A 23,303-nucleotide genomic window follows, 5' to 3' on the forward strand; every position below is an offset into this window, starting at 1 on the left:
CCACACTGTTGCCGCCGGCGCGCTGATGACGGCTCTCTGAAGGCTCTCTGAAGGCTTTTTAACCCCACAAATCAGGTATGAATACTTTCTTCAGACATGGTCAGATGACCTACTTTGAGGCAAACGGAGCACTTAGCCTGGTCGCCCACCGGAGCTTTTACTGGGGTGTGACTGTGACACAGACTGACTGGAAAACAGAAAATGTGTTCAGGCAACTTCCACTGGAAAGGTAAAGGTTAAGATTTTTAAAAAATGCTAAATAATAAATGCCTTGTGTGTGTGTGTGTGTGTGCGTGTGTGTGTGTGTCTAAATTCCAGCAGGCCGGCAGAGCTCACAGGAACTGAGCCCACACAGACACAAACTTGTGCCAGAGACTCGTGCACACTGAGACAGACTGCCGGGTCATTCGGTGCGGCGCTTTGGGTCTGTGTGTGCGTAATTTCTGCTCCGAAAGTCAAGCTGCGGCGCTCCAAACCTGGAGGAAAGCAAACTTGCAACCTACATCACGTTATACGATTTATTTCCTTTAATTAAACAATTCAGGGTTGTGTTTCTCTGGAATGACTTGTTGAAAGACAAACAGAGGAAGATGTGTTTGAGTGTGTGTGTGTGTGTGTGTGTGTGTGTGTGTGTGTTCAGCATGAGTAAAGACATGAGGCGCTGCCACATCCTAACCCTTAGTACTATCACATTGCCCATTTGTGGATGACCTCACCTCAGTCTGTACCACTTTTCTCCTGACACAAGAAGACACACACACACACACACACACACACACACACACACACACAGAATCTGAAAAGACTTCTGCAGAGAGCAGTATTGATTTAAGACCCCCCCCCCCCTAACACAATCAGACATCATTTGAGCATACTTGTTGCCATGGTAACAGCCTGATTGAAATCTATTAGTTCCACGTGTCTCTTAACGTGATCGCAGTTTCTCAACAGGAGAACATACAGTTTCTTCCCAGCTAACGCTCATAAATGAATAACAGGTGCAACCCTCATACGAAAGCAAGCTATCTATAAATTAGAGGCTCTTTATAGATGACGTGGGAGACGGTTTATCTCACAGCCATTGTTTTCTCCGTATCTCACATCTTTTCTGCATCATCTCCAGATGGCCTCAACATTTTTTGTAGCTTTATTTATACTGAAACGTACAGTTTGTTATTCTAAGCAATGGGACAAGTCCTAAATTGTACAGTGATTCCAGACATTCGTTCTGACATTCTTCCCTCGGGGATGCAGCGAACCAAACCACCCAGTGACAGAGAGCGACCAACAGCGGGCACTCATTGATCCGCTGGGAGAAAACTCCTCTTGTGTGGTGCTGGGGTGTGTCCAGGCCTTTAGTGTCCAGGCCTGGAATATGCAAGATGTTGTTATTAGCTTGTCTTGCTAGCTTGTTAACAGCAGCTAACAATGCTAGCCTTTATTATTTCTGACTAATGACTTTCTCAGCTCTAAAAGGAACTCAGAAGACATCAAGTACAAACCCAACGTTGCCTTTTCACCCCACGGATGTTCTACTTTTACCAACTGTCAGTGAAGGACAGAAGACTCCAGTTGAGCAGTTAACTCTCGGACATTGTTCACAGCTGCTTACAGAAACATCTTTGTTGCAACAGTGAGTGACACATCATGGAAGGAAAGGAGATCCAATGAACTTTAAGGCTACGACATCTCCCACTATCTGCGCAGTGTTTTGATATATAGGTGCCAGGTAGCAACGACCTGTGCTAACACAGATCTGGATGACTATAGAAACACCCCAGGTGGGTTCGCATTAAAGCAGCTTTGCTCTGAATAAGAGACAATGTGTCTGCAGATTCGGAGCTCCACGCCCAGTCAGCCAAACAATGGATATGGAGAATGAAAGAATAAACGGGCGTAAAGGGCAGAAGGCCAAGAAGATATAAAACAACCGTTAAAAGCTGCTTCCATCAGATGATAATTGTTAAATATTACATCTGCTTTACTTGCAGAAAGCTTTATTTGAAGAAACGTCTCTGACAGATGCACTTAATAATGCACAAAGTACAGTCAGAAACATTTATACGCCTCTTGCTTTCCTGGTCTGTGGTCAGTGGATCCATAAAACAAGCCTGCAGCACTTTTATCCGACACATCTGAGACCCTCGCCACTCAACCTGTCACACCGCAGCTGTTTTTAATGCACCACATCTCAGTTTTTAACAATAAATCCACCCCGTGACCAATTTGGCGTTGACTGGTCTTAAAATCACTCTTGACGTCAACAGCATGGTTCCATAGGAGCTATAAGCCGTCATAAAGGTCCCAAGGTTACCCAACAACACCAGGTCACTGTGGCTCTAATAGCTCCATCATCCTCATTGATTCTTTGGTTTCACCATCTTTTGTTTGCCAGCAGGACTCTGGATCGATATCAGCCCGGCTGTTTTCTGCAGCACTTGTTCGCATTAAAAAAACAAAAACAAAAAAAGTCGATTTCTAAGATCAGCTGACTTTTATTTCCATTGCTGAGCTCCAAATGCCAGCGGGACGGGGCAGGTCCAAGTTCTGACATTACCCAATGAGGAGAATTGAACTGGTGATACGGGGCCGATCCGATCCAACATCGGGTTCTGCTGCCAATGTAATTCCCAGACTGGATCCATGAGTTGCGTCTAGCTAATTTGCAAACCATATATTGGATTCTGAGGTGGAGGCTCTGTCTCACACACAAAAACACCAACGTTATCAAACACGAGGAATATGTAGCCGAGGGGGCAGAAAGACGACGAGTCCTCAAGAAATACTTCTGGAGTCATTCCAAAAGCAAGATAAACTTCCAGCAGACAATGTCAAAGCTAACGTACCCGATGAGCAGCTGCTCATTGGTGGGAAAAGAGGGGTTTTGCAGCCTGACTGCAGCCAAGCTGTAATTAACCCCCAGGAGATGTTTATCAGAGCTACCTGAACTATATAAAAGGGTCAAACGAGTTAGTGGAGAAAATTTCCAGCCCTGTTTTACTTCCGCTTTTTTGGACTCCAGATGTCCGCCCAATGTCGCCAATGTGCCTCACAGTGACTCAGATACAGGCGGCGTCTGTAGAGCGGCGCCCGACAGCAGGGAAAACAGAAATACTCATATTCCTTAAAAGGAATCGACCAATGTTGCAGAGACATTTGTGTTACCTTATTGAGAAGTTTGTTTTACTTTTTATTGTTTTCTTTTGAAGAAAGGCTACACAGACTGCTGTTAAGATGAATCTCAGTGTCTTTAATGGTGTATATTGCACTGGTAGTTTAACACTGTCTTGGAATTTAATAAATATTAACAATCTATTTGAAACCCTTACAGTTGTATGTTTGTTTTCAGAATGGGGTTTTTCTTGTTAACAGGATTTCCTGTTTTTCTGGCTTCCTTTTCTGACCTCATACTTACCTCAAGTTGCCTTTTCGGATGTAGCTGCATACCGACGCACACAAACTTTATTTTTTAGTTTATTAAGGGATTATATAAAATCAACAATAATGATAATAATAACATAAAAGCAGAGCTCGTATTGAATTAGCGTTGGCATTGGCAGACATCCCAACTCATGTATTGGGATCAGATCAGAAGTGAAAAACTGTGGATGGTTGTTTCCCTATTCATCATCCAAAAACCTAAAAGTCTAGACCGCTTAAACAGCGACACGGGATGAAATCCGGCTGAACTGTTCATTTTACACGGCCTTTTTTCTTAAAGTCTTTCTAATCGTCCCCAAAGTCTCAGACTGAGGGGTACTCGTAGGCTGAGCGTGCATAATTTCCGAGCTATAATGACTGGTGGGACGCTGAGCATTCTGGGACAGATCAAAGCTGAGTCTGGACCTAATGACGGCTCTCAGCGCGCCGGACCAGGAACAAACCAAAGGTGTTGTGACGGGCAGGAAGCGTGCGTGTTTTTACATGAAAACGAATGGATTATCTTCATACTGATGCAGGTAACAGCCCTCTTCACGTGCACATTATAGCTCATAAATGTTACCTCCGCAACATCATTTTAGGGTTTCACCTCCATCCCCAGTGTCAGGCTAAAACTAAAATAGACGCATGAAAAAAGCAGTTAATGCAGATCTGGAAGGCCGACGTGCTGAGCAAACCGCCGACTCCACCCAAGCGTTACAGCCTGGTTAAAGTCCGCTTCAACCGAGAACCAGAACCGTTTTCTGGGTCTTCATTGGAAGGTCATCAAAAGCACTGAAAATCAGTGGACTGAAACCAAAGGGAACCCCCCCCAGCTCAGGTCACAGCGCCGTGACCCCTGAGTCAGCAGCGTCTCCCCTCGCAGCGTCTCCCCTCGCAGTCTTCCCAATACAGCTGCAAGAATTCGATGTGTTTCATTATGGGAAACTGATTACTGGGAGCTCTTAACGGCTTCCAAGAAAAACCTGCCTGACATTTTGATGACTTTTTTTTTTCCCCTCCGAGGAAATGCCTGTATTGTACACACCCATTGTGTGTACCAGGCCTTGTGTTTCAACAATTTCATCTCGGCTGGGCGCTCGAACAATACGAGGGAACGTTGCGGCTGGGCGTTTACGGGCAATAAACTCACTCTCCCACCTCAGCGTGCCGCTCTTTTTTTCTGAAACAGATCCAAATTAGGGGAAGGGGGAAGAGATTTCAAGGTCCTCTTCTGGTTCCTGTAGAACCTGACACCACAGACCCCTCCCCGTATACTTTCACTTCCGCCGCTGCAGCATCCGCCACAAACCAACGCGTCTCCGGACACACAAGAGTTGTGCAAGCGTCGCATCCTCAGGATTCAGGTCAACACACCTGTGAGTACCTTAACCTGCTGCAAAAACTCGAAAGGGTGAAGAGACCAGAACCTGCTGTCGAGTAACTGTCTGTCTGAGTGCGCATAAGAGGCTAATTTGGCTAAATTTACTAAGTTGCACCACAAACACACCATATTTACGCAGGTAAAATGTGCTGTTGGTCTCTAACGGTCCACAAAAAAACACCTAGCGGTGCAGAGGAGGATTATATTCCTTTGTTTTTAGGTCAGGGACCATGATCCAATGACAATAATCAACCGACAAACCTTGTTTTTAGGCAGAAAATAAATAAATAAATATACATATACAAGAAAAAATAATCCATCCGACACCAAGAACGAGGTCTGGTGAAAATCTCTGATGTCGAATCCCATCAGAAACATCTCTGCTTTCCCTGAAAACAGATACGCGACCCACTGATTATCCCTGGTCCTCGGGTTGCTATGGAAACAGCCTGGCTCAGTCAAACCTCTCTACCCTTGTGGTCCAATCCTGCGCAGATTAGATAGGACCATCATACAGCTCGAGTGAATCCTGATGGATTATGACAGAAAGACTGTGACAAACTCACTGTTGGAGAAGGTTCCAAGCCACCTCACACACGCACACACACACATACATACAAACACACACACCCTCCCCCCAAAGGATGTTTTTCAAACCCCGAGTGTCGCCTGCAGACCAAATGTGTTGCGTCAGCCAAAAAGAAAAAAAAAAGGGGGGGAAAGTTCCAGCCTTTGCTAAAAATATCAATCAGACAGAAGGAGAGGAAAAGAAAAACAGTGTCAAATTCCACAATTCCGCTGCTGTGACGAGGCTCCCGACAGATCGCATTCGTGTTGACATTTTCAAGAGACGGCGGAGCGTCCGCCTGCCGCTTGAGCCACCAGTTTGCTCCGTACGCCGAGCGCCTGAGGGAGGACACGAGATCTCCACGAGTGTGTGCGAGTGATATCAATGATGTGGATTATGTACACCCCATTTAGTCCTAAGAATGCAGCCATTAAAGCCAAACGAATCTAGGGGGGATATGTCGCTCTCGCACACGCACACACACACACACACACACACACACACACACACACACACACACACACGTGGTGATTCATCATCATACATGCAGACACACATGCTGTTTTGTTCTGTTTCCACACATGAACAGGCAGAGATAAATAATACACCCCATGCTTGGTGAATCTGCTGTGGCATCGAGAAAGATGATAACGTCCTCATAAATAAGTCAAGGACAGAAAGGAAGTCTGTTTCACCGCGGGGCGGAACACACCACGCGTCAGCTGAGTTTTTACAGTTTTATGCACATTTTCGACATATTGGAGTGGAAAAAGCTGATGCACCAAATATATGACAAAAATAAAAATATGCAGAGGGGACTGAAACACGTTGGTCTAATGAGTTATACAAGATTCTTACACACACACACACACACACACACACACACACACACAGAGCCAAGATAAATATAGCAGCGGAGTTCAGATCTGCTAAATCTGCACACTCATCATGCTTCTTCGATCGTCTACAGATTAACAATTCGATTTGGCCCAGATTAATGAAGACACCCTCTCAAGTGTCCATCCAACAGCAGTCCGAGCATCAGTGGCAGCCTGTTGGGGTTTCATTGGTACAGTCAGATGTTAACATCCACATCTGTTCTCTCAGAGGCCACGCTGATGGTTCCTCAGCTTCATCGGCTGTGCACTGAATGCACTTATGCATCAAACAGGATGCTCAAATGTATCACACAGCAGAACAAACCAGCTTTTAGAACCCAAAACATGTTTACTGGCAGTTTTAATAGGGCATATTTGGCAAACCAAAAAGTGTGTTTTAGCACTGACTCCATCACTCACACACACACACACACACACACATACACACACACACCGGCTGTGATCAGCTGCAGACCTGTCTGTTAAACAAAAAAATGCTCCAGTTTCCTGATTCTGACCCACTTTCTCCAAGTGAATCATTAAAATTTCAACCTACACACACAAACCCGACACATGTCCAACACAGTGCTGGCTAAACCGTATCAAAACAAAAAGGTGCGTCTAATTATACACGTGCAGGCCACATCGTGACCCTACACATGCGGCGTGGGCCACTACACGCCCCCCCCCCCCCCCCCCCCCCTCCCTTCCCTTTTCCCTGCCTCCTCCAAATCCACTTTGGGGCCAGTGGGCAAGTCGCTGATTGTTTTCTCTCTGGAGGCAGCTGCTCTGTCTCCCTCCACTGTCTCGACCACCTAATCAGCTGCTGGTCATGCAGGGACGGGAACCGGTCGGAGGGAGAACCGAACCACACGAATTTCAACATAAATCTATGATTGACCTCCAGCAGGAAGCCTGAGAGTTTCTCAGTTGTGCAACTGTGACTTGCTGAGAAACCTCATCAGCATTTAGGAAGTGACTGCAGAGTGGTTTTAGCAGTGGTGCTTTGAGGTTTTACAAGAAAAAGTCCGGTCAAACGTCACGTTTACAGCAAAACAAAAGCCAGTTACCTCCGATTACTGCTGAGTAAGAAAGCCTCACATGCAGAAAAAATGAGTCCAATTAGGTTTAAGGTGAAAAAAATAGCTTACAGAAACACTGAAGACGCTGCGCTAACTGCTTATTACTGCATTTAACTGTGTTAAAAAACAAGAGTAATAGCACAGAAACGAAGGTGCACAACAGTGAAGAAACAATTAAATTCATACATGCAAGTGTGTGTGTGTGTATGTGTGTGTGTGTGTGTAGTGACCCAAACACCCTTTATTCACACTGATGCTGCCACAGCGAGACAGCTTTCACACTCTGCTCTCACTGCATTAAACCCCACCGTGCTCACAATGACCTGAAATTTTACCACACTTGCACACACACAGACACACACACTGCTAATCAGTTTCGTTCCTATTTGCAGACAGACAAGATCACACTGAGTTGAAACCTTTCAGCGCCGTGACAACAGCCAACTGCATCTTTGCTACTCAGAAAGCACCAGCCAATCAGAGGACCCGCTTCGTTCGTCAGGGACCAATCAGAGCGCTCTGTTTTTCCCCCAAGCAGCTTTCATCATTGTTCCAGATGAGGCTGCGGTGCAGCTCGGCTAATTATTCCAAAGATCTCCGGCTACCTCAAAGGAAACACAGAGCTTTTCATTAACCGAGCAGCTGTGACGTGGCTCTGTGATGGGTACTAACATCATTTTATTATGCAGCTCTTCGTTCATCAGCACTGTCTCCACGAGACATCCGGAAAGGCTCATTTAAGATGTTCTGACATTTATTTTGAGTTCACTGAGGCACTTTGTTCCAAATTCTGATAACCAACAACTGATATGAAAATTAAAATTTAACTAAGCCCATAATGTAACAAACCATTATCAGATAGATCAGTAAAAATAGTTCCAGCTGCTTAATCGCATAACTGCAATCCAGAAATTACTAATATCAGTTTCCATATCACAAAGAGCCTGCAAACATTAACATTTATGGCAAAAATCAGGAGCAGCACACCCTAAAAAATACCCTTGTAATATTGTGTTGCCCTAAATGTGACTATAATCATAAAAACAAACAGATTTTGTCCTACCTGATCCTGCGTCCGAGTTAATGAACACGGGAAAAAGAAAACAGGATCTGGAGCTCGTCGGCGGTGACCCTTATTGTTATCAGTGCTTATTTGAGGGAGAGGGAGTGAGTCTGGCTCCTAGCAACTGCTGCCTGTCAGGGGAAGGCTCAAGTGCTGTGGAGCCAGTGGCTGAATTCATGAACAAATCAAAGAATGAAACATCTGAAGAAGAGATGGATCAACCTTTAAATATCTGCAGATGCGTGTGTGTGTGTGTGTGTGTGTGTGTGTTCTGGTACATATGACACGTGGGCATTTTACGAGGACATTTTGGGTGAGGAGGACATAAAGGCTGATCCTCAGATCTTCAAAGTGTAACAGCATTAATATACACAAAGTACAACTGAGGAATGCCATTTTAATTCAATATATGTTGATCATTCCAGTTATAATCTTTAGCCACAAGTCACCACCAGGATAATGTACAAGCCACTGTGAGCGCTGTCATTGCTCTGTGATACATTTAGGAAATCATCAAATACGCCCAGCACCAACTGGACAATCCAACATGGAGCCACATGAAGACACTTGCACAGTGTGTGTAACTTCCCAACATAGAAACTTTTATTGGTGATCATAAACACCAGTCCAGACAAGATTCGCCACAACTGGTCCTCCGAGGGACAGAATCAGTCCAATGGAGACGAACTTCAAAACCATGGACCCAGAACCATTACCACAGTGAAACAAAGGAACAGATGTCTGTAAAGTGAGCGTCGGTGACCCGCCGGCTACTCGCTGCTATAGTCATATTGTGGCAAAAGTAGAACGGAACGGAGGCACTTTCAGACAACCTTGACGGGATGATGAAGCAGCAACAGCCATAAAAAGACTCTCTGTAACTGTAGATGATTAATGATGGATCTCTGACAGGAAACACGGGGGGAAAGCAGCAACATTCTGAAGCTAAATGACCAGTCTGTCCTTCAGGATCTTGGTGACCGTAAATGTATCCGGAGAGAAGACTGGATGTGTAGTTGCGCTGTGGCAGATCGGACCAGCTACACACACACACACGTGTATAAAGCAGAAGTACTCAGACTGGTGCTTCATCGATCCGAATGCCACGCCCAAGACTTCTGTCCCAGACTGCTTTGTTCCGGCTCTGGCCACCACTGTCACTCTCTCTCTCTCTCTCACACACACACACACACACACACACAGACACACGGACACGGACACACACACACACACACACACACACACACAGAGCAGTGAGACATTTATCTTGCCTTCCGATCACACTGTGCTTGTATTCAAATTCCTCTGCTGTGTGTGCAGGCTGCCACGCCTCTCCGGCCACGACTCTCGGCCGCCACGGAGCAGAAGGTCCTCTTTTCTTTTCGTTCTTCATGACGTTGAACTCATTTCGCGTCAAAGGTTCTGATACAGAATGGTTGCAGTTCTGCTTTCCACTGTAGCTCAAAGCAGCAGCGAGGAGTCGGGGTTTTTTTTTAAATTAAGAGTGTGAGCGTACAAGGACCTCTAAAATCAAGTGGAAACCACAAAGACGGGCCGGACTGCTGCGGGATGGATGATTTCCACAGGCAGAAAAAGACGGCAAGATGCAAATTACTGACAGTGTCAACTGTAACTTGCTGCTGTCATGATTCTGCAGGCCAAGAGGAGCCAGACGGCACTCCAGAAATGAGTGACGGCACAAATATGAGATGAGCATTTAGAGACAGTAACTCGGCTCAGGGAAAGTGACATAAGCACTGAGCGACGCAGCCTCCTGACTCTGCAGACACCCTGTCAAACACATTTAACAGCAACACCGTGATGTGACATAGATGTGGGATTATCGGCAGCCTGCGAACCCTAAATTGACACAGGCGCTAATTGCAGAGGGTCCGGAGTTTTACTTACTACTGAGATTCCCGGCTGCAGCCATGGAAACCCGCAAACTGAACCTGGATCTGTCAATCCGAGCAGCAGCTCCATCAATCTGCTGGGAAAATAGCCAGACCAACAATGCAGACATCAGCATCTGGAACCCCAGAGCGAATGCGGATCACTCCAGTTCACTGATGCGCGTGCAAAGAAACGGGCAGGAGAAAGCTTTCGGCTCTCCTCCAACTGGTAAAAACTGAACTTTAGGGTCACTGATCACTGAAGGGAGGCTCCCTCCGGTCAGCCCACGTCTCATCAAGCCTTGAGGCTTTTATGGACTCGGGGAAGGGATCACAGAGGCGTCAGCAGGGCAGATGACTACCAGCTTAACGCCCAGAGTGAGATCATGTGGCTCACTTCTTTTCTCTGCAAGACAAGAGAGAAACAAGGGGAAAATACACTCACCAATCATTACCAGCTTGTTAAACTATAACATGGGCAGAGGGGCTAAAATTGACACCACCGAAAGTCTCTATCTGGTCGTCCTGAAGGTGACCAATCACAATCAGCCCTCAGTGTCACGTGAGCGCCTCAGCGGTCACTAGGCATCCTCCAACGGTGGTATCAGAGCAGCGAATTATCCGTGTTCAGGATCTCTTTTAGGAAAGCGCTGACCATCAGGAGCCTGATGACAAATTCATTTTGTAAGTAGGATTAAGAAATTTCTTTTACATAATGTGTAAAATGATGAGCTAAAGTGCCTGATTGGGACATGAGTGCGGTTCTGGTGAGGGCAAAGAGAAGCTTTGAGGTAGCAACACGTAAAAAAGCACAAAATAAACACTATGATCTCCATTAGATCCATAGAACCTACTCGATCTCAACACATTGGGTCAATCAGAGGAGAACTACTCAAACTGTAAAACAAATAGCGCCAACAATGGAAACCTGACCACTGGGACTTCTCCACTGCTCCCATCTGTGTCAGGACCATAACAAGAGGCCATCTAAGAGGTCCCCCTCCCCCAACACACACATACACACACCCTCTTTTGTCAAGTATTCTATAAATAGTCCAAATGCATATGTGAAACATCAGCCTCCTCTTGTATTGTCTTACATGGATCCTTGAGTGGTGCTGCAGCGGTGATCCGGTGCCGACTCGCTTCAGGACAGCAAAAAATGTTAAAAGATTCCTGAATTGGCTGTGACAGTCAAATCAACTGGCACGGGGAGTGAAATGATTTTCATTAGATTGCAGTAGCATGAGCTCCTGAGCTCCGCCCTAAATCTGCAGATGAGATTATCTCTCTGATCTCATACACACACCATCATTAGAGATGAACGCATGAGACCAGTGACTGTTTGCATCAGACCGCTCAGCTCTGATGCCGCACGGCCCATAAATCAATAAGAAATGGGCGACCTTGTTGAAAAGTCTTTCTGATGGAAATGCAATGTTATTAAGGACACTTTGGTAATTAACCCATCAGGTTTAATGGGTGCGTTGAGGCATCGGCAGGAACATTTACCTACAATGCAACTTAAAGTTACAAACACTTATCCTGACATTTAGCGCGACCGTCTTTAGAGATACAGAGAAGCCAAATACATTTTAAATCCTCAAGCGTTTGTTTGTTTGTTTGTTTGTATGATCAAAGTACTAATTTCACTTGGCGAGTTTATCCTCATTCCGATCCTAAAATCAGCCATGCGTGCACGCGCCCCACATCAAGGTTGGCCAATCAGATTGAGCGCTGGACCATAATTATTCACACACTGTACATGTGAGGGCCTGGATGTAGAGGAACGAAGAGCGGAAACTCTCCCTGGCTTTATTTGTTAGCGTCTGAGGGTTTTTACAGTGTTTCTCAGGTTGCGCTTAACAAGACGACCGTCTGCAGCATCACACAGATTAGTTAGAAGGTAAATTATCTTTAAGTTTCTCCACTGACAAGCAGACACTTATCAGAGGGTTTTCTTTTCATGTTCTTACTGGGAAACGCTCCGCGTTAATCTGTGAAATGAACTCTGCGCTCAGCTATTAGCGGGATTAGAGAACTGCTCACAGGTGGATTTGAACCAAACTTGATGACAAGAGAGCATCTCTTGTTCCTTTAATATGATTTGCTCTTCTACATCGACGCCCTCGGCCACGCGGTGGATCCTCTCCTCTGGCTGTGACATCATAGTCGGTCACATGTTTAAAAGTGCAGCTTGAGCGTGTTCATGGGAATCTGGACCTGAGAAATGACTGCAGCTCTGCTCTCAAGAGCTTCACCACTTAAATAACCCACATGAAATGTTAATGTCAGCAGTGCTGACAGCACGGCAAACCAGGGTGTGTGTGTGTGTGTGTTGGGGGGGGGGGGGGGGTTTGGTGGAGTCGGCGGTGATCTCCATCTTTGTGTTCGTATTTCCAAATAACGGATCAGTAGTGACTTTATCTCCTCTGCTGTGGCACTTTATGAAGAGGCCACAAGTCAGCAGAGAGACACTCGCTGCTCGCTGGGCTCCGTTGGTCCGGTTCAGTCTGGCCTGGGCCGCGCGGACCCGTTTCAACTTGTCGCCCAATTCTGTCTGCATCATCTCACCAAACGGCTGGTGACATGCAGTCAAGGGCATTTACAATTTTTCTGAATCTTTAAAAGGAATGTTAATGAATGTGCACTGTAATAAATTTGTGCGTTTATGAGGTCATAAGACCTCAAACACACACCCAGTATGGGGAAGCAATTATTAAGAAAAAACCTCCATCTCAAGTCAGCGTAAAAAATAAGATCTTCTCTTTGTTTTAACTTCATTAAAATTTTTTACTCTGTTTGACAATGAACACCCTGCAGGCATTACTTTAGACAGAACGTTGAAAGGCCCTGACCCCCAACAGCGTCACAGAGGATTGATATGTAGCGGTTTTTAATGACTTATCTGGACGGGCCGTACAGAGGGAAAAAAAACACAACAGGACTCAAGATGGCACCTTGTGGAATCCCACAGGAGTAAAAGAAAACACTTAGCAGAGAATGTTCCATTCTTTTGTTAGAACAGGAACCAGTTTTGTTTTTTTATCAGACTATCTGGGCATTTACATGCACAAGGCGAGTCACGCCACCCAGTCAGGTAGAAGGTACAAACATTACGTCCCATTACACCTTTTCTGGTTGACCTATTAAAACCCAGATCAAACAGTTGATAGCGCTCTACACACCCTCTCCTTCCACTTGATCCCGGGCCAAAGACCAACTGTGACAGCTCCGGTTTCAGTCTGATCACCAGCCTGACCGTCCTGCACGCTCACTGTATGACCTCATGCTGCAGACTCTCAATAAAAATAAAATCAAATATTTATGCTTGAGAAAAGCCTCACAATCATGTTTTGTTGTGTTTGTTCACAAACATCATTCTGGTTTATCTCGTGATGCACATGATCACTAGATTCTAGTCACCAGTGTTCTGAGCGGTAGCAGCTCTACACCCTCCAGTCCAGCTGTAAAGAGCCTCGGCGGTGCCCCATCAGTGATGTAAGCAGCCTTGGTGCCTCACCCATGACGAAGAAGATCACAACCATCCTCACAGAACCCGACGCTACGTCGAGTCCATTCGGATCTGAACCGGACCAGCGGCCCTCGGTCTCATTTACACCAGTGCGTCACGATGAGCGCTGCAGCTGCATCATCATGTCACGTCTACACACACGCACGCACGCACGCACACACACACACACACACACACTAGCCCAGATGTGCCGACCAGCACACACGCCTAGGCGACATCTGCAACAGCACATTTTACGCATTATGTAAGGAAAAAAACCGTAATGTGCAACCGCGGCGGCAGTGGCTGCTGCGCGGTGGGATGAAGGGGGGAGGAGAGCCTGGGTGCGTACCGGGCTGCCGGAGGGCGTTTTGACCGTGCCGATTCATTCCTGTCATAATAACGTGCAGCATTTGTACGGGGAACATGAGGCTGCAGCTGATGCGGAGCGGACAGGCGGCGGTTTCATACCAGCCGCCAGGGTCTACTTCACTGACAGCAGAGCACCGGATCCAAAACTGGCTGTGCTATAATAGGGTGCTTACCTCCTCCAGAGTGTCCTCAGCCCGCTGTATGACGAGGAAGAGCAGCCGAGCCTCCTGTCCCGAAAGCCCCGCTGGTTTCAGCGCAGGGACACGCTGCCGTGCGGTAACAGCCTGCAACACGTATCCCTCCGCTCAAACCTCCGAACGCGCCGCAGTCATTTTTCTTTCAGCCAGCTTCTCCTTTTCTGTCGTAATCCCGACAGCTTCTGTTTTTCAGCCCCTCGCGTTCCTCCGGCAGCTCCTCTCTCCGCTCTCCTTTTCCTGCGAGCGCGGCCAGTGGACGCTGCGCGCACCCGCACTTGCGCGTCCACGGGGAGCAGCTGGGTGGGAGCGCAGAGTGTGTGCGAGACGCGTCTGTGGGTGGGAACTGTGGTGAGACGGCAGCGTGGAGGAGGGAGGGTCGAGCTGTGAGATAACAGCGCGCGTAATTGTCTCGGAGTGAAGAACCAGATCTTTTTCGGACATTTGTGTCAGTGTGATCATGACTGACATGAGAGCGGGGTGTGGACAATAGAGCGGATACCACCCCCTCCCTGTCTCACACGCACGCAAACACACGCACGCAAACACACACACACACACTGAGAGAGAGCGAAAGAGAGAGAGCTGGAAACGTCCAGTCATTTTTCATAAATTCCTAGAAACTAACCAGGATTCCCATCAGTTGTCCTGATAATATTGGGCCAATATTGGGAAGAAACTGATTGAGTCTAATCTGAAATGTGTTAACAATCACAAGGAATCATCTGCCTGATGGAAATGGCAAAAAATTGTGCATTTCTGCTAATTAAAATAGTATATTTATATTTAAACTAGTATAATTATAATCAATGTGCATTATCATAATAATATTTAAACTTGTTTCAAGTTCTTCCCTCACCATGGGTCGAGACCGACACTCCCAACTCTCAGCAGCCCTTTCCATCACGCTGGGTTTATCAGGTCAAAGGTCAGCTTGTCACTGCAAGGAACATTTCCCAAGTAATTCAACTCTACGCTGCACCGAGGTGTCACGCGGTGGATCTTTGGAGGATTTCATCAGAGAAGGTTCAGGACGAATCACAACATCTGTGCAACCAGCAGGTCAACGATTCACCCTCTGTATGTGTATGTGTGTGTGTGTGTGTGTGTGCGTGCGTGCGTGTGTGTGTGTGTGTGTCGAGGGAAAGGCAGAGATCATACACACTCCAACGGCAGTTTGAAAACAGCCTACCTGTAGAGCGCTGGATCATTTACCAGCCTGGTGACATATTTACCAGCCAGACATTTTGAAAGGGAAATCCTCCCTTCGGTGCTGAAACCAGAGCCGGGCCCCGCATGTGGGGGCCCTCGGCCTTCAAACTCAGATCAGCATCAGTGTGCAGGGGGATGAGAACTTCACAAAGAAGAACAGAGACAGTAGATGTGGGCAGAAGGTTTGCTAACGGAGGCACGCTCCTCTAAAGGCTGAAGTGGTTGGCAGTTACAGCCAGGAGGCCAAACAGACTCCTCTGTCATCCAGAAACCTGAGACATGATTTAAAAAAAAAAAAACACACACACAACAAAGGAGCCTCTCTGTGTTGCAGCAAGAGTGATTTTTCTGCATTTTCTGACACCAAGAAGGACTCAAAAACACACTGGTGTACTTTGTGAGTGCAAATTCCAAAGAGTTTGACATTTTAGGAAAATAACCTCCTTACTCTGTAAAGCGCTGCAGTGGAGTGCCTCTTGTGGACCAATCAGAAGAGAGGAGAGAACCACTTCCTGGTTTTTGTACGTCAGTTGTATCTTTTTTGACTGCTATATCCCTTTTGTGGTCATGGGGACGGTGCTGCAGCCTATTTAAGCTATGCATGAAGGCAGGGAACAACCCTGAAACAGTTGCCACTGCCAGCTCATTGCAGGACCCTATGTGAGAATATGGGGGTTGTATACCCTGCTCAAGGGTACATAGGCAGTGTTCCAAAGGTGTCCTGCACAGGGAATGTAACCCAGTGCCCTACAGACTGAGCGACCGCCACCTCTAGTATCTTTTTTTTGTTTAATCTAATTTTGAGACCAGGTATTGTAATAAAAGGCAATATTTCATATACATAATTATTATTTAGAATGAAAGTAATCAACTCTTTAAAGCACAATCTAGTTTCTCCCTTTAGGAATAAGAAGGATAGAGAGAGTAACTTCAACTGGAAGGATTTCGAACTGGTTCCACACTAAACACAACACAAAAAGAAATTGAGACTTGAATAAACAATGCGCTGGTGTTCCACGTTCAACGGCTGCAGCTGCGACTTTCTACCTCAGTCCTCCGAGAACAATGTGAGGATGTGATTATTGTTGCTAATCTCAAGGTAAGCTTCCAGACCACAACAAAGAGGTTTGTTCTATAATGATTTAACCAAAGGGGCATCTTTTTTACCACGTGATCTTAGATAATAAGTGTAGAAAAGTTATTCAAAAACAGTAATATATGGGAAGATGAAGCGTTTTAATAACTTCCATTATCCAGTAAAACCATAACTTAGTCACATTTGCTACTGTATACTTGAATCAAGATGCCAGAGGTCAGAAAACAGGGTGAAGTCCCCCCCAAAAAACTCTTTAAAGGCAAATTACAATAGTGGTCATAAATTATACAGGTGAGTTGGTTTTCGACAAATTAGGTTCCATTTAAACACATTTGAAGCGAGTGGTCCCTCTAGTGGCGAATATTATTAGTTACACAAGAGGATTGTTTCTGGGATCACACTTCCCAGCCTCCCTCATGAGGTCTACGCCAGGACACTGGAGAGGAGAAGGACCCATAGTTGAACCCCAACGTGCAGCCGAGTGTGAAGCGGCTGGAATGAGGATCAGCACCTTTAAATCCGAGGCTTTGGTTCTCGACCAGAAAAGGGTGGCTTGCCCTCTTCAGGTTGGTGGACAGATCCTGCCTCAAGTGGAGGGGTTTAAGTATCTTGAGGTCTTGGGGTCACGACTGAGGGAGTGGTGGAGCGTGGGATTGACAAGCAGATCGGTGCAGTTATGCGGTCGGTGTACTGGACTGTTATGGTAAAGAAACAGCTGTGTCAACAGGCGAAGCTCTCGAATTACAGGTGAGTCTACGCTCCCTCTCTCACCTATTACAGGTGGGTCTAGGCTCCCTCTCTCACCTATTACAGGTGAGTCTAGGCTCCCTCTCTCACCTATTACAGGTGAGTCTACGCTCCCTCTCTCACCTATTACAGGTGAGTCTAGGCTCCCTCTCTCACCTATTACAGGTGAGTCTAGGCTCCCTCTCTCACCTATTACAGGTGAGTCTACGCTCCCTCTCTCACCTATTACAGGTGAGTCTACGCTCCCTCTCTCACCTATTACAGGTGAGTCTACGCTCCCTCTCACCTATTACAGGTGAGTCTAGGCTCCCTCTCTCACCTATGGTCATGAACTTTGGGTGGTGTCCAAAAGGACAAGATCGTGGATACAAGCGGGGGAAATGAGTTTCCTCTGGATGGTGGCTGGATGCTCCCTAGAGAGGTTGAGAAGCTCAGTCACTCGGGAGGAGCTTGGAGTAGAGTTGCTGCTCCTTCACATGCAGAGGAGTCAGCCAAGGTGAGTCGGACACCCAGATGCCCGCTGGATGCCTCCCTAGGGAGGTGTTCTAGGCATGTCCCACAGGGAGGAGACCCCAAGAAAGACCCAGAGACTGTGTCTCTCGGCCGGCCTGAGAATACCATGAAATACCTCTGGAAGAGCTGGAGGAAATGTCTGGGACGAGGGAAGTCTGGACATCACTACTTAGGCTGCTGCCTCCACAACCTGAAGAAGACGAGAGAAAACGAACGTAGTTTTGAAATGCTGACGTTTATTTCATGTCCTGAGAGGCAACAAAGTGATCGATGAAAAACAGGCACTTTAGTTGCATTGGTAAAACAGTTGTTTACATGTTTACAGTGTAAAAATTAAAAACACTTTGGTATCATTAAAAGATCACTTAATGATCAAGCGAATTTTTTTTTTTTTTTTTTTTTAAAGCAGTAAAATTCATACATAGAGAATAAAAACTGTGCAGTCTGCTGCCTTTTTCTAATGATGGGGAGATTTGGTGATTGGCAGACAAACATATTTAACTAAAACTAGTAGGTGGTTTTTTTTTTTTTAAATAGCACCCTGAAAGATAGAATATGTCTTCTCAGCTGCACCCATCATCATCATCCTCATCCTCATCATCATCATCATCTACTGGGGAGATTTGATGAATGGCAGAGGAGCCCAGAAAGAGGTGAGATGTTGTTTACTGTAGAACACGCAGCACAGCAGCACTGCTCCTGAGAAAATCACAGAGATGCTCCAGTGACGGGACGGTTGGGGCTCCGGTTCTGGTACCACTCTGGTCCTGAAGGGCTGAAACACCCGCTCCCATTGAGTGAGAATGGCCTGACGGGCTCCGGCCCACCGGCCCGGCCCAGTCAGACGGTACTGGTAAGGAGTGCAGGGACCCAAGAGCAGCTGCAGACCCAGTTTGGGGTCCGTCATCAGGAACCACAGAATGCTTGGACGAGCCCCCACCAGCTCCGCTAAAGAGTCCAGGTAAGGGACATAGTCAACTTGGAGGGGGTTGCGAATTGAGCAGTTGAACCTGACCGAGAGAACAGACGTGAATTTAGCGCTTCTAAACTGGCGAATGTTTGTGGAGCATCACAAAGAGCTCTGAACAAACTTCTGACCTTTGATGCATGTTTATGGTGTCATTCTCAATTTCCTGGAGCATGTATTTTTCTGAGGGGAGGGTCAGTAAACCTGCGTAAAAAGAACAAAACTTTTCTTTTATAATATTCCCACGAACAGTTGATTCCCAAAAAAACCTTCAAATCATAATGAACAGCGTTCTTCCTGAGGCTTAAGCTTCACCTTTAAACACTCTGGTGGCCCAGCGGCTCTGCATCTCAGACAGAGGGTTGATCGCGCCGAGCCCATGGATAAAGCCAATCACTGCCAGCGTGGGTCGGGTCAGGGTGGGCGGGAACACGTGCTTGTAGAGACGCAGCCTGTGACCACTTTTAGCCTGCAGATCCGAGGGCAGGAAGGAGAAGCTGTACTCGTACCCTGTGGCAAACACCACCACGTCCACCTGGAAGACGCAAACCAAACTATTAAAAGCGAATCAAGAGGTGTGTTGATGTAGTCAGACTGGTGCACCACACACCTTCTCTAGAACGCTCCCATCCACAAAAACCACGCTGGAGCCACGGAACTCCTTCACATTTGGTTTTACTTTGACCCGACCGGAAATGATCCGAGCAGGAAGGTCATCGTTCACAACGGGGATCTGAGCGAAAAAGCTGCCCCAAGACAAGAGGAGAAGACACACACTAATTCCAGAACTTGGCAGGAGAGACCGCCGTTACCTTGTACAGGCTGTTAAGCTGAAAACTGTTTAAAAAGTCACCCATGTTTTGGTTTCAGGCCATATAGTGTATGATCAAACGCCATGTTCAGCTTCTTCTCCAGATTTCTCATCTTCCAAGAGGAAAAGACCTTCATCATCAGCAAGTTCATACGAGAAGACCAAATAAGGTCACCCGGAATGCCGCCATCCCCGACCCGGCCAACAACCCAGGCTCCAGTCCGGGTACTCAGGTAGACCTTTAGATCAGACCGGTACATGGAAGAATGAGACCTCAGGTGCTGAGAAGTTACATCAGGAGGCGGATCTTTAATAACCAGGAGGTCTGTTCACCTTCTCAGCAACTCTGCTGATATCCACGGCAAGATCACCTCCAGAGTTCCCGATCCCGATCACCACCACTCGTTTCCCCTGCAGACCTTCAGCGTTTCTGTAGTGCCAGCTGTGGAAATATCTGCCTTCAAAGCTCTCAATGCCTGAAACATAGAAGGAATCCATCACTTAGACCAAAACAGATCACGTCCTTGAAGATCACCAGGATATTGTGCCAGCATGTGGTCGCCTGGTCTTTCTGCCTGCATCCATGTTCTACCTGGGAAGTCGGAGAGTGGCAGGTGAGGCTGGGAGTAGTGTCCAGAACAGACCATCACTGCATCGAAAACACCAGTCTCCCGGTGGCCCCCGTCCCTCTCCGTCTCCACCTCCCACTGGCCAGTGGTAGTAAAGTCTGGAGTTTTTCGCACACTGACCACAGAGGTCTGGAACCCACCGTGCAGAGAGAAAGCACAGGCATATTCAGGAAGTTTAATGTGCTGTATTTGCTTTCACCTACAGCAAATAAATCAATGACCTAAGAGTGAACTGGAAGTCTCTTGAGCCCCCTGGTGGTGGAATATTCTATGAACGCCAGTCTCCGTGTGTGATGATTTGTTGTTAAAAAACGTGTAAACTTGTGTTCTACAGCACTTTACAACATGTCTGGTTGGTCTTTCTTCACATTAATCAAAATGGCCACTAACCTGGAAGTGGATGTGTGGCAGCAGTTTAAAGGCCTCGGCGTAGAGACGGACGTACTGCATCACCTCGGAATGATGCATGTTGTTGGCCAGATCGGCTGGGGGAGGAAAGTCGCTGAAGGTCATTGTCTCCTTGGAGCTGTTGATGACCACCGACTGGTAGATGTTGGCACGTCCAGGCTCGGGCGTCTCCTGCAGAATGACAAAACAAGGTGTCTCATCTTCTCAACCGCTTTACCTCTTTGGGGTTCCCGGGCAGGGTACACAATGGGTGAAGGTAGGGTCCACCCATGGATGAGTCCCTGTTTCATCTCAGGGCTCCCAGTGAGCGTTTGTGGGGTCGGTACCTTGATCAAGGGTACCTTGGCAGTGTTCTGAAGGTGTTCTGGCACATTTCCTACTACCAGAACACCTCCTGTATTTTGCATTGGGGCTCGAACCAAGAACCCTCCACTACTCAGCGCAGTTCCCAACATGCTGAGCGACTGCTGCTCAAAAGACTGAGCTGCCCCGCTACAGACTGAGCTGCCCCCGCTACAGACTGAGCTGCCCCACCACAGATAATCCAGGTTGATAATGCAGGAGTGCGTTTATGAAATCACCTTATATCTCCATAGACCTCCGATGTCATGGCTGCTCTCGAAGCAGGTGGGCTCCAGACCTTCATCCAGGCAGGACTTGATGGTAGTCAGGCCCGAGATGCCTGCACCGATCACAGCGACCTTCTGAACCATGTTGGAGGTGACTAGGAGAGGAGAGGAGGAGACTCTGAGACAATTACAAGTGGAACAAGAAAAGAAGTGGACCAGGGAACTGAGACACAATTTCTGTTCTTTATCACTTTAAGCAGTTTCGAGTGATTTTCTAAGATGTGTGCCAGTAAGTTCTAAACACCCGTTAGGATTTGTGCTACAAGTGTGAATTTGTGGGACATAAAAAAGATGTTATTGTCCCCCGGAGTTCATTTTAGTCCAATAATTAAGGTTGAAGAGAATCTCGGGTTAAAAGAATTCAACTTCTGTTAACTTTTGCTTCTTCGGTTCTAATCACCTAGTGGGAGTTTTATAATGTGCTGGTTTACTGAATGTTCTCCTTGGTGGTCGTTGGTGGTGATTTGCATTATTAAAGAGGTGATCGTCCCGGTCACCCTGTGATGTTGGTAAACTTTATGGGGGCGGGATCGATGGACCTCATTGTTAATGGCTGACAACTGGTGTCCTAAACCGCCCTCTTTGTTCAGCGAAGGGTTAGGTTCAGTGAAGTTTAACAAAAATGGTTACTGTAACCCTCCTTCAAACCGTCTTGCTTCTCTGGTAAAAACATGAACATTGCTGTCTTAAGTGAGTGTCCCTTATCTTTTAATCCCGCGGTGTGAATTCAACTCTCCTTTGTGGGGCCATGCGTCTGTGCTGTGGCTGTTTAGCTTATCTAATGTATAGATCTGGACATTCTTCACTGGCTGGTCAGCCTGGGTGTCCCTCAGGACAACCCCCACCCCCCCAAGACACACCCAGAAAAACTAAAGGAATTCCAGTTGAATTTTCTTAGGCAATGTATGTGAAATATAATAATAACGGCACAAAGAGTCTAGTCACACTTTAACACACACACATCTCAAACCCGTTAATATACAACTAACGACCCTCAAGACACAAGAAAATAACACATCCAGAAAATTTAGGACGAGGCCTAAATTGCTTTACAGTTTTTTTTTTAGAATCCTTAAAAATACTTTGCCATAGGAACAAGAAACGTATATTTATTTATTTACATTGAATGTGTTGGAATCCTCAGTCGGCCCCAGGTCGGAGGCCCCTCGTTAAATATTTGTCAAACTAAGAGAAAAAACAGACAAAGACCTGACCACAAACAAATCAATAAATTTAAGGTTCAATCTGACATTTTTGAAATTCTGGCTTTAATAAAGCGGACTTTTTTTATCCTCCGCCATTACATACAGTGATTAGTAAGAGCGATTGCTCCGGGACTGAAATTACTAATTAAATGGAATACACACAAAAAGTGCTATTTTTTTTACTTACCTTGGCGAATTTGGAATGCAAAACACCGCTGGATGCTCAGCTTGCAGCTTTGTCGCAACAGCCAATAAAATAAGGAGTAAATGCGAGCAACAAACTGGGGTCTTCCAAAAAGTCTATTTTTTTCTAACAATGACGTCATTCGACATATCGCGAAGATGCGAGCCTGATCTCGTTCGCGCGAGATTTATGAATCCCAGCAAGCATGAATCATTTAGACAAATCTAGTCAGACAAATCAATCTATCATCTATCTATCTATCTATCTATCTAGTCAGACAAATCAATCAATCAATCAATCAATCAATCAATCAATCTATCTATCTAGTCAAAAATATAACTAGAGCAATTACTTAAAAATTACAAGTGTAAACTTATAAGACAGTTTTGTACTTACTCTTCTAGAGAATATAGTTTTACATAAATTACACGATTATTATTATTACTAAATTAACATCACAGGAGTCAAATCATAGGCGAGTCTTGTATTATGTTGGCAGCTTTAAAACGCAGTTTAACATGTCTGCACGGCTCTG

At 46.2% G+C, this 23,303-nt stretch overlaps 2 protein-coding genes across 8 annotated transcripts in view; both read right to left on the reverse strand.

Annotated features, from left to right (window-relative positions):
• LOC101075743 (unconventional myosin-IXa-like) overlaps positions 1–14,711 on the reverse strand; it is a 66,704-nt gene extending 51,993 nt beyond the window's left edge. For 4 of the 5 annotated variants that reach the window (XM_029841174.1, XM_029841172.1, XM_029841173.1 and 1 more), the window contains exon 1: positions 14,347–14,711. The gene's annotated coding sequence lies outside the window, so the exon portion shown is untranslated. The remainder of the gene's footprint in view (positions 1–14,346) is intronic. The other variant, XM_029841175.1, reaches the window with a different exon arrangement.
• A 3,440-nt stretch (positions 14,712–18,151) lies between these two features.
• On the reverse strand, positions 18,152–23,098 carry LOC105416931 (dimethylaniline monooxygenase [N-oxide-forming] 5-like). Of its 3 annotated transcripts, none has more exons than XM_029841495.1 (11): positions 22,772–22,902; positions 22,501–22,564; positions 21,332–21,474; positions 20,733–20,921; positions 20,306–20,471; positions 20,047–20,189; positions 19,756–19,952; positions 19,513–19,648; positions 19,218–19,437; positions 19,034–19,106; positions 18,152–18,945 (listed from the first exon to the last, which is right to left on the reverse strand). In XM_029841495.1, exons 3-11 carry the CDS (start codon positions 21,461–21,463, stop codon positions 18,546–18,548), a joined length of 1,656 nt encoding a protein of 551 aa, XP_029697355.1. In that variant the 5' UTR covers positions 21,464–21,474; positions 22,501–22,564; positions 22,772–22,902; the 3' UTR covers positions 18,152–18,545. The 3 variants fall into 3 exon arrangements, with proteins under 3 accessions (XP_029697355.1, XP_029697356.1, XP_029697354.1); XM_029841496.1 differs by having other exon boundaries at positions 22,501–22,588; positions 22,772–22,900; XM_029841494.1 differs by lacking the exon at positions 22,501–22,564 and having other exon boundaries at positions 22,772–23,098.
• Between the last annotated feature and the right edge of the window lie 205 nt (positions 23,099–23,303).

The sequence above is a fragment of the Takifugu rubripes genome, chromosome 9 (genome assembly GCF_901000725.2).
Source record: "Takifugu rubripes chromosome 9, fTakRub1.2, whole genome shotgun sequence".
In the NCBI taxonomy this organism is placed as follows: Eukaryota; Metazoa; Chordata; class Actinopteri; order Tetraodontiformes; family Tetraodontidae; genus Takifugu; species Takifugu rubripes.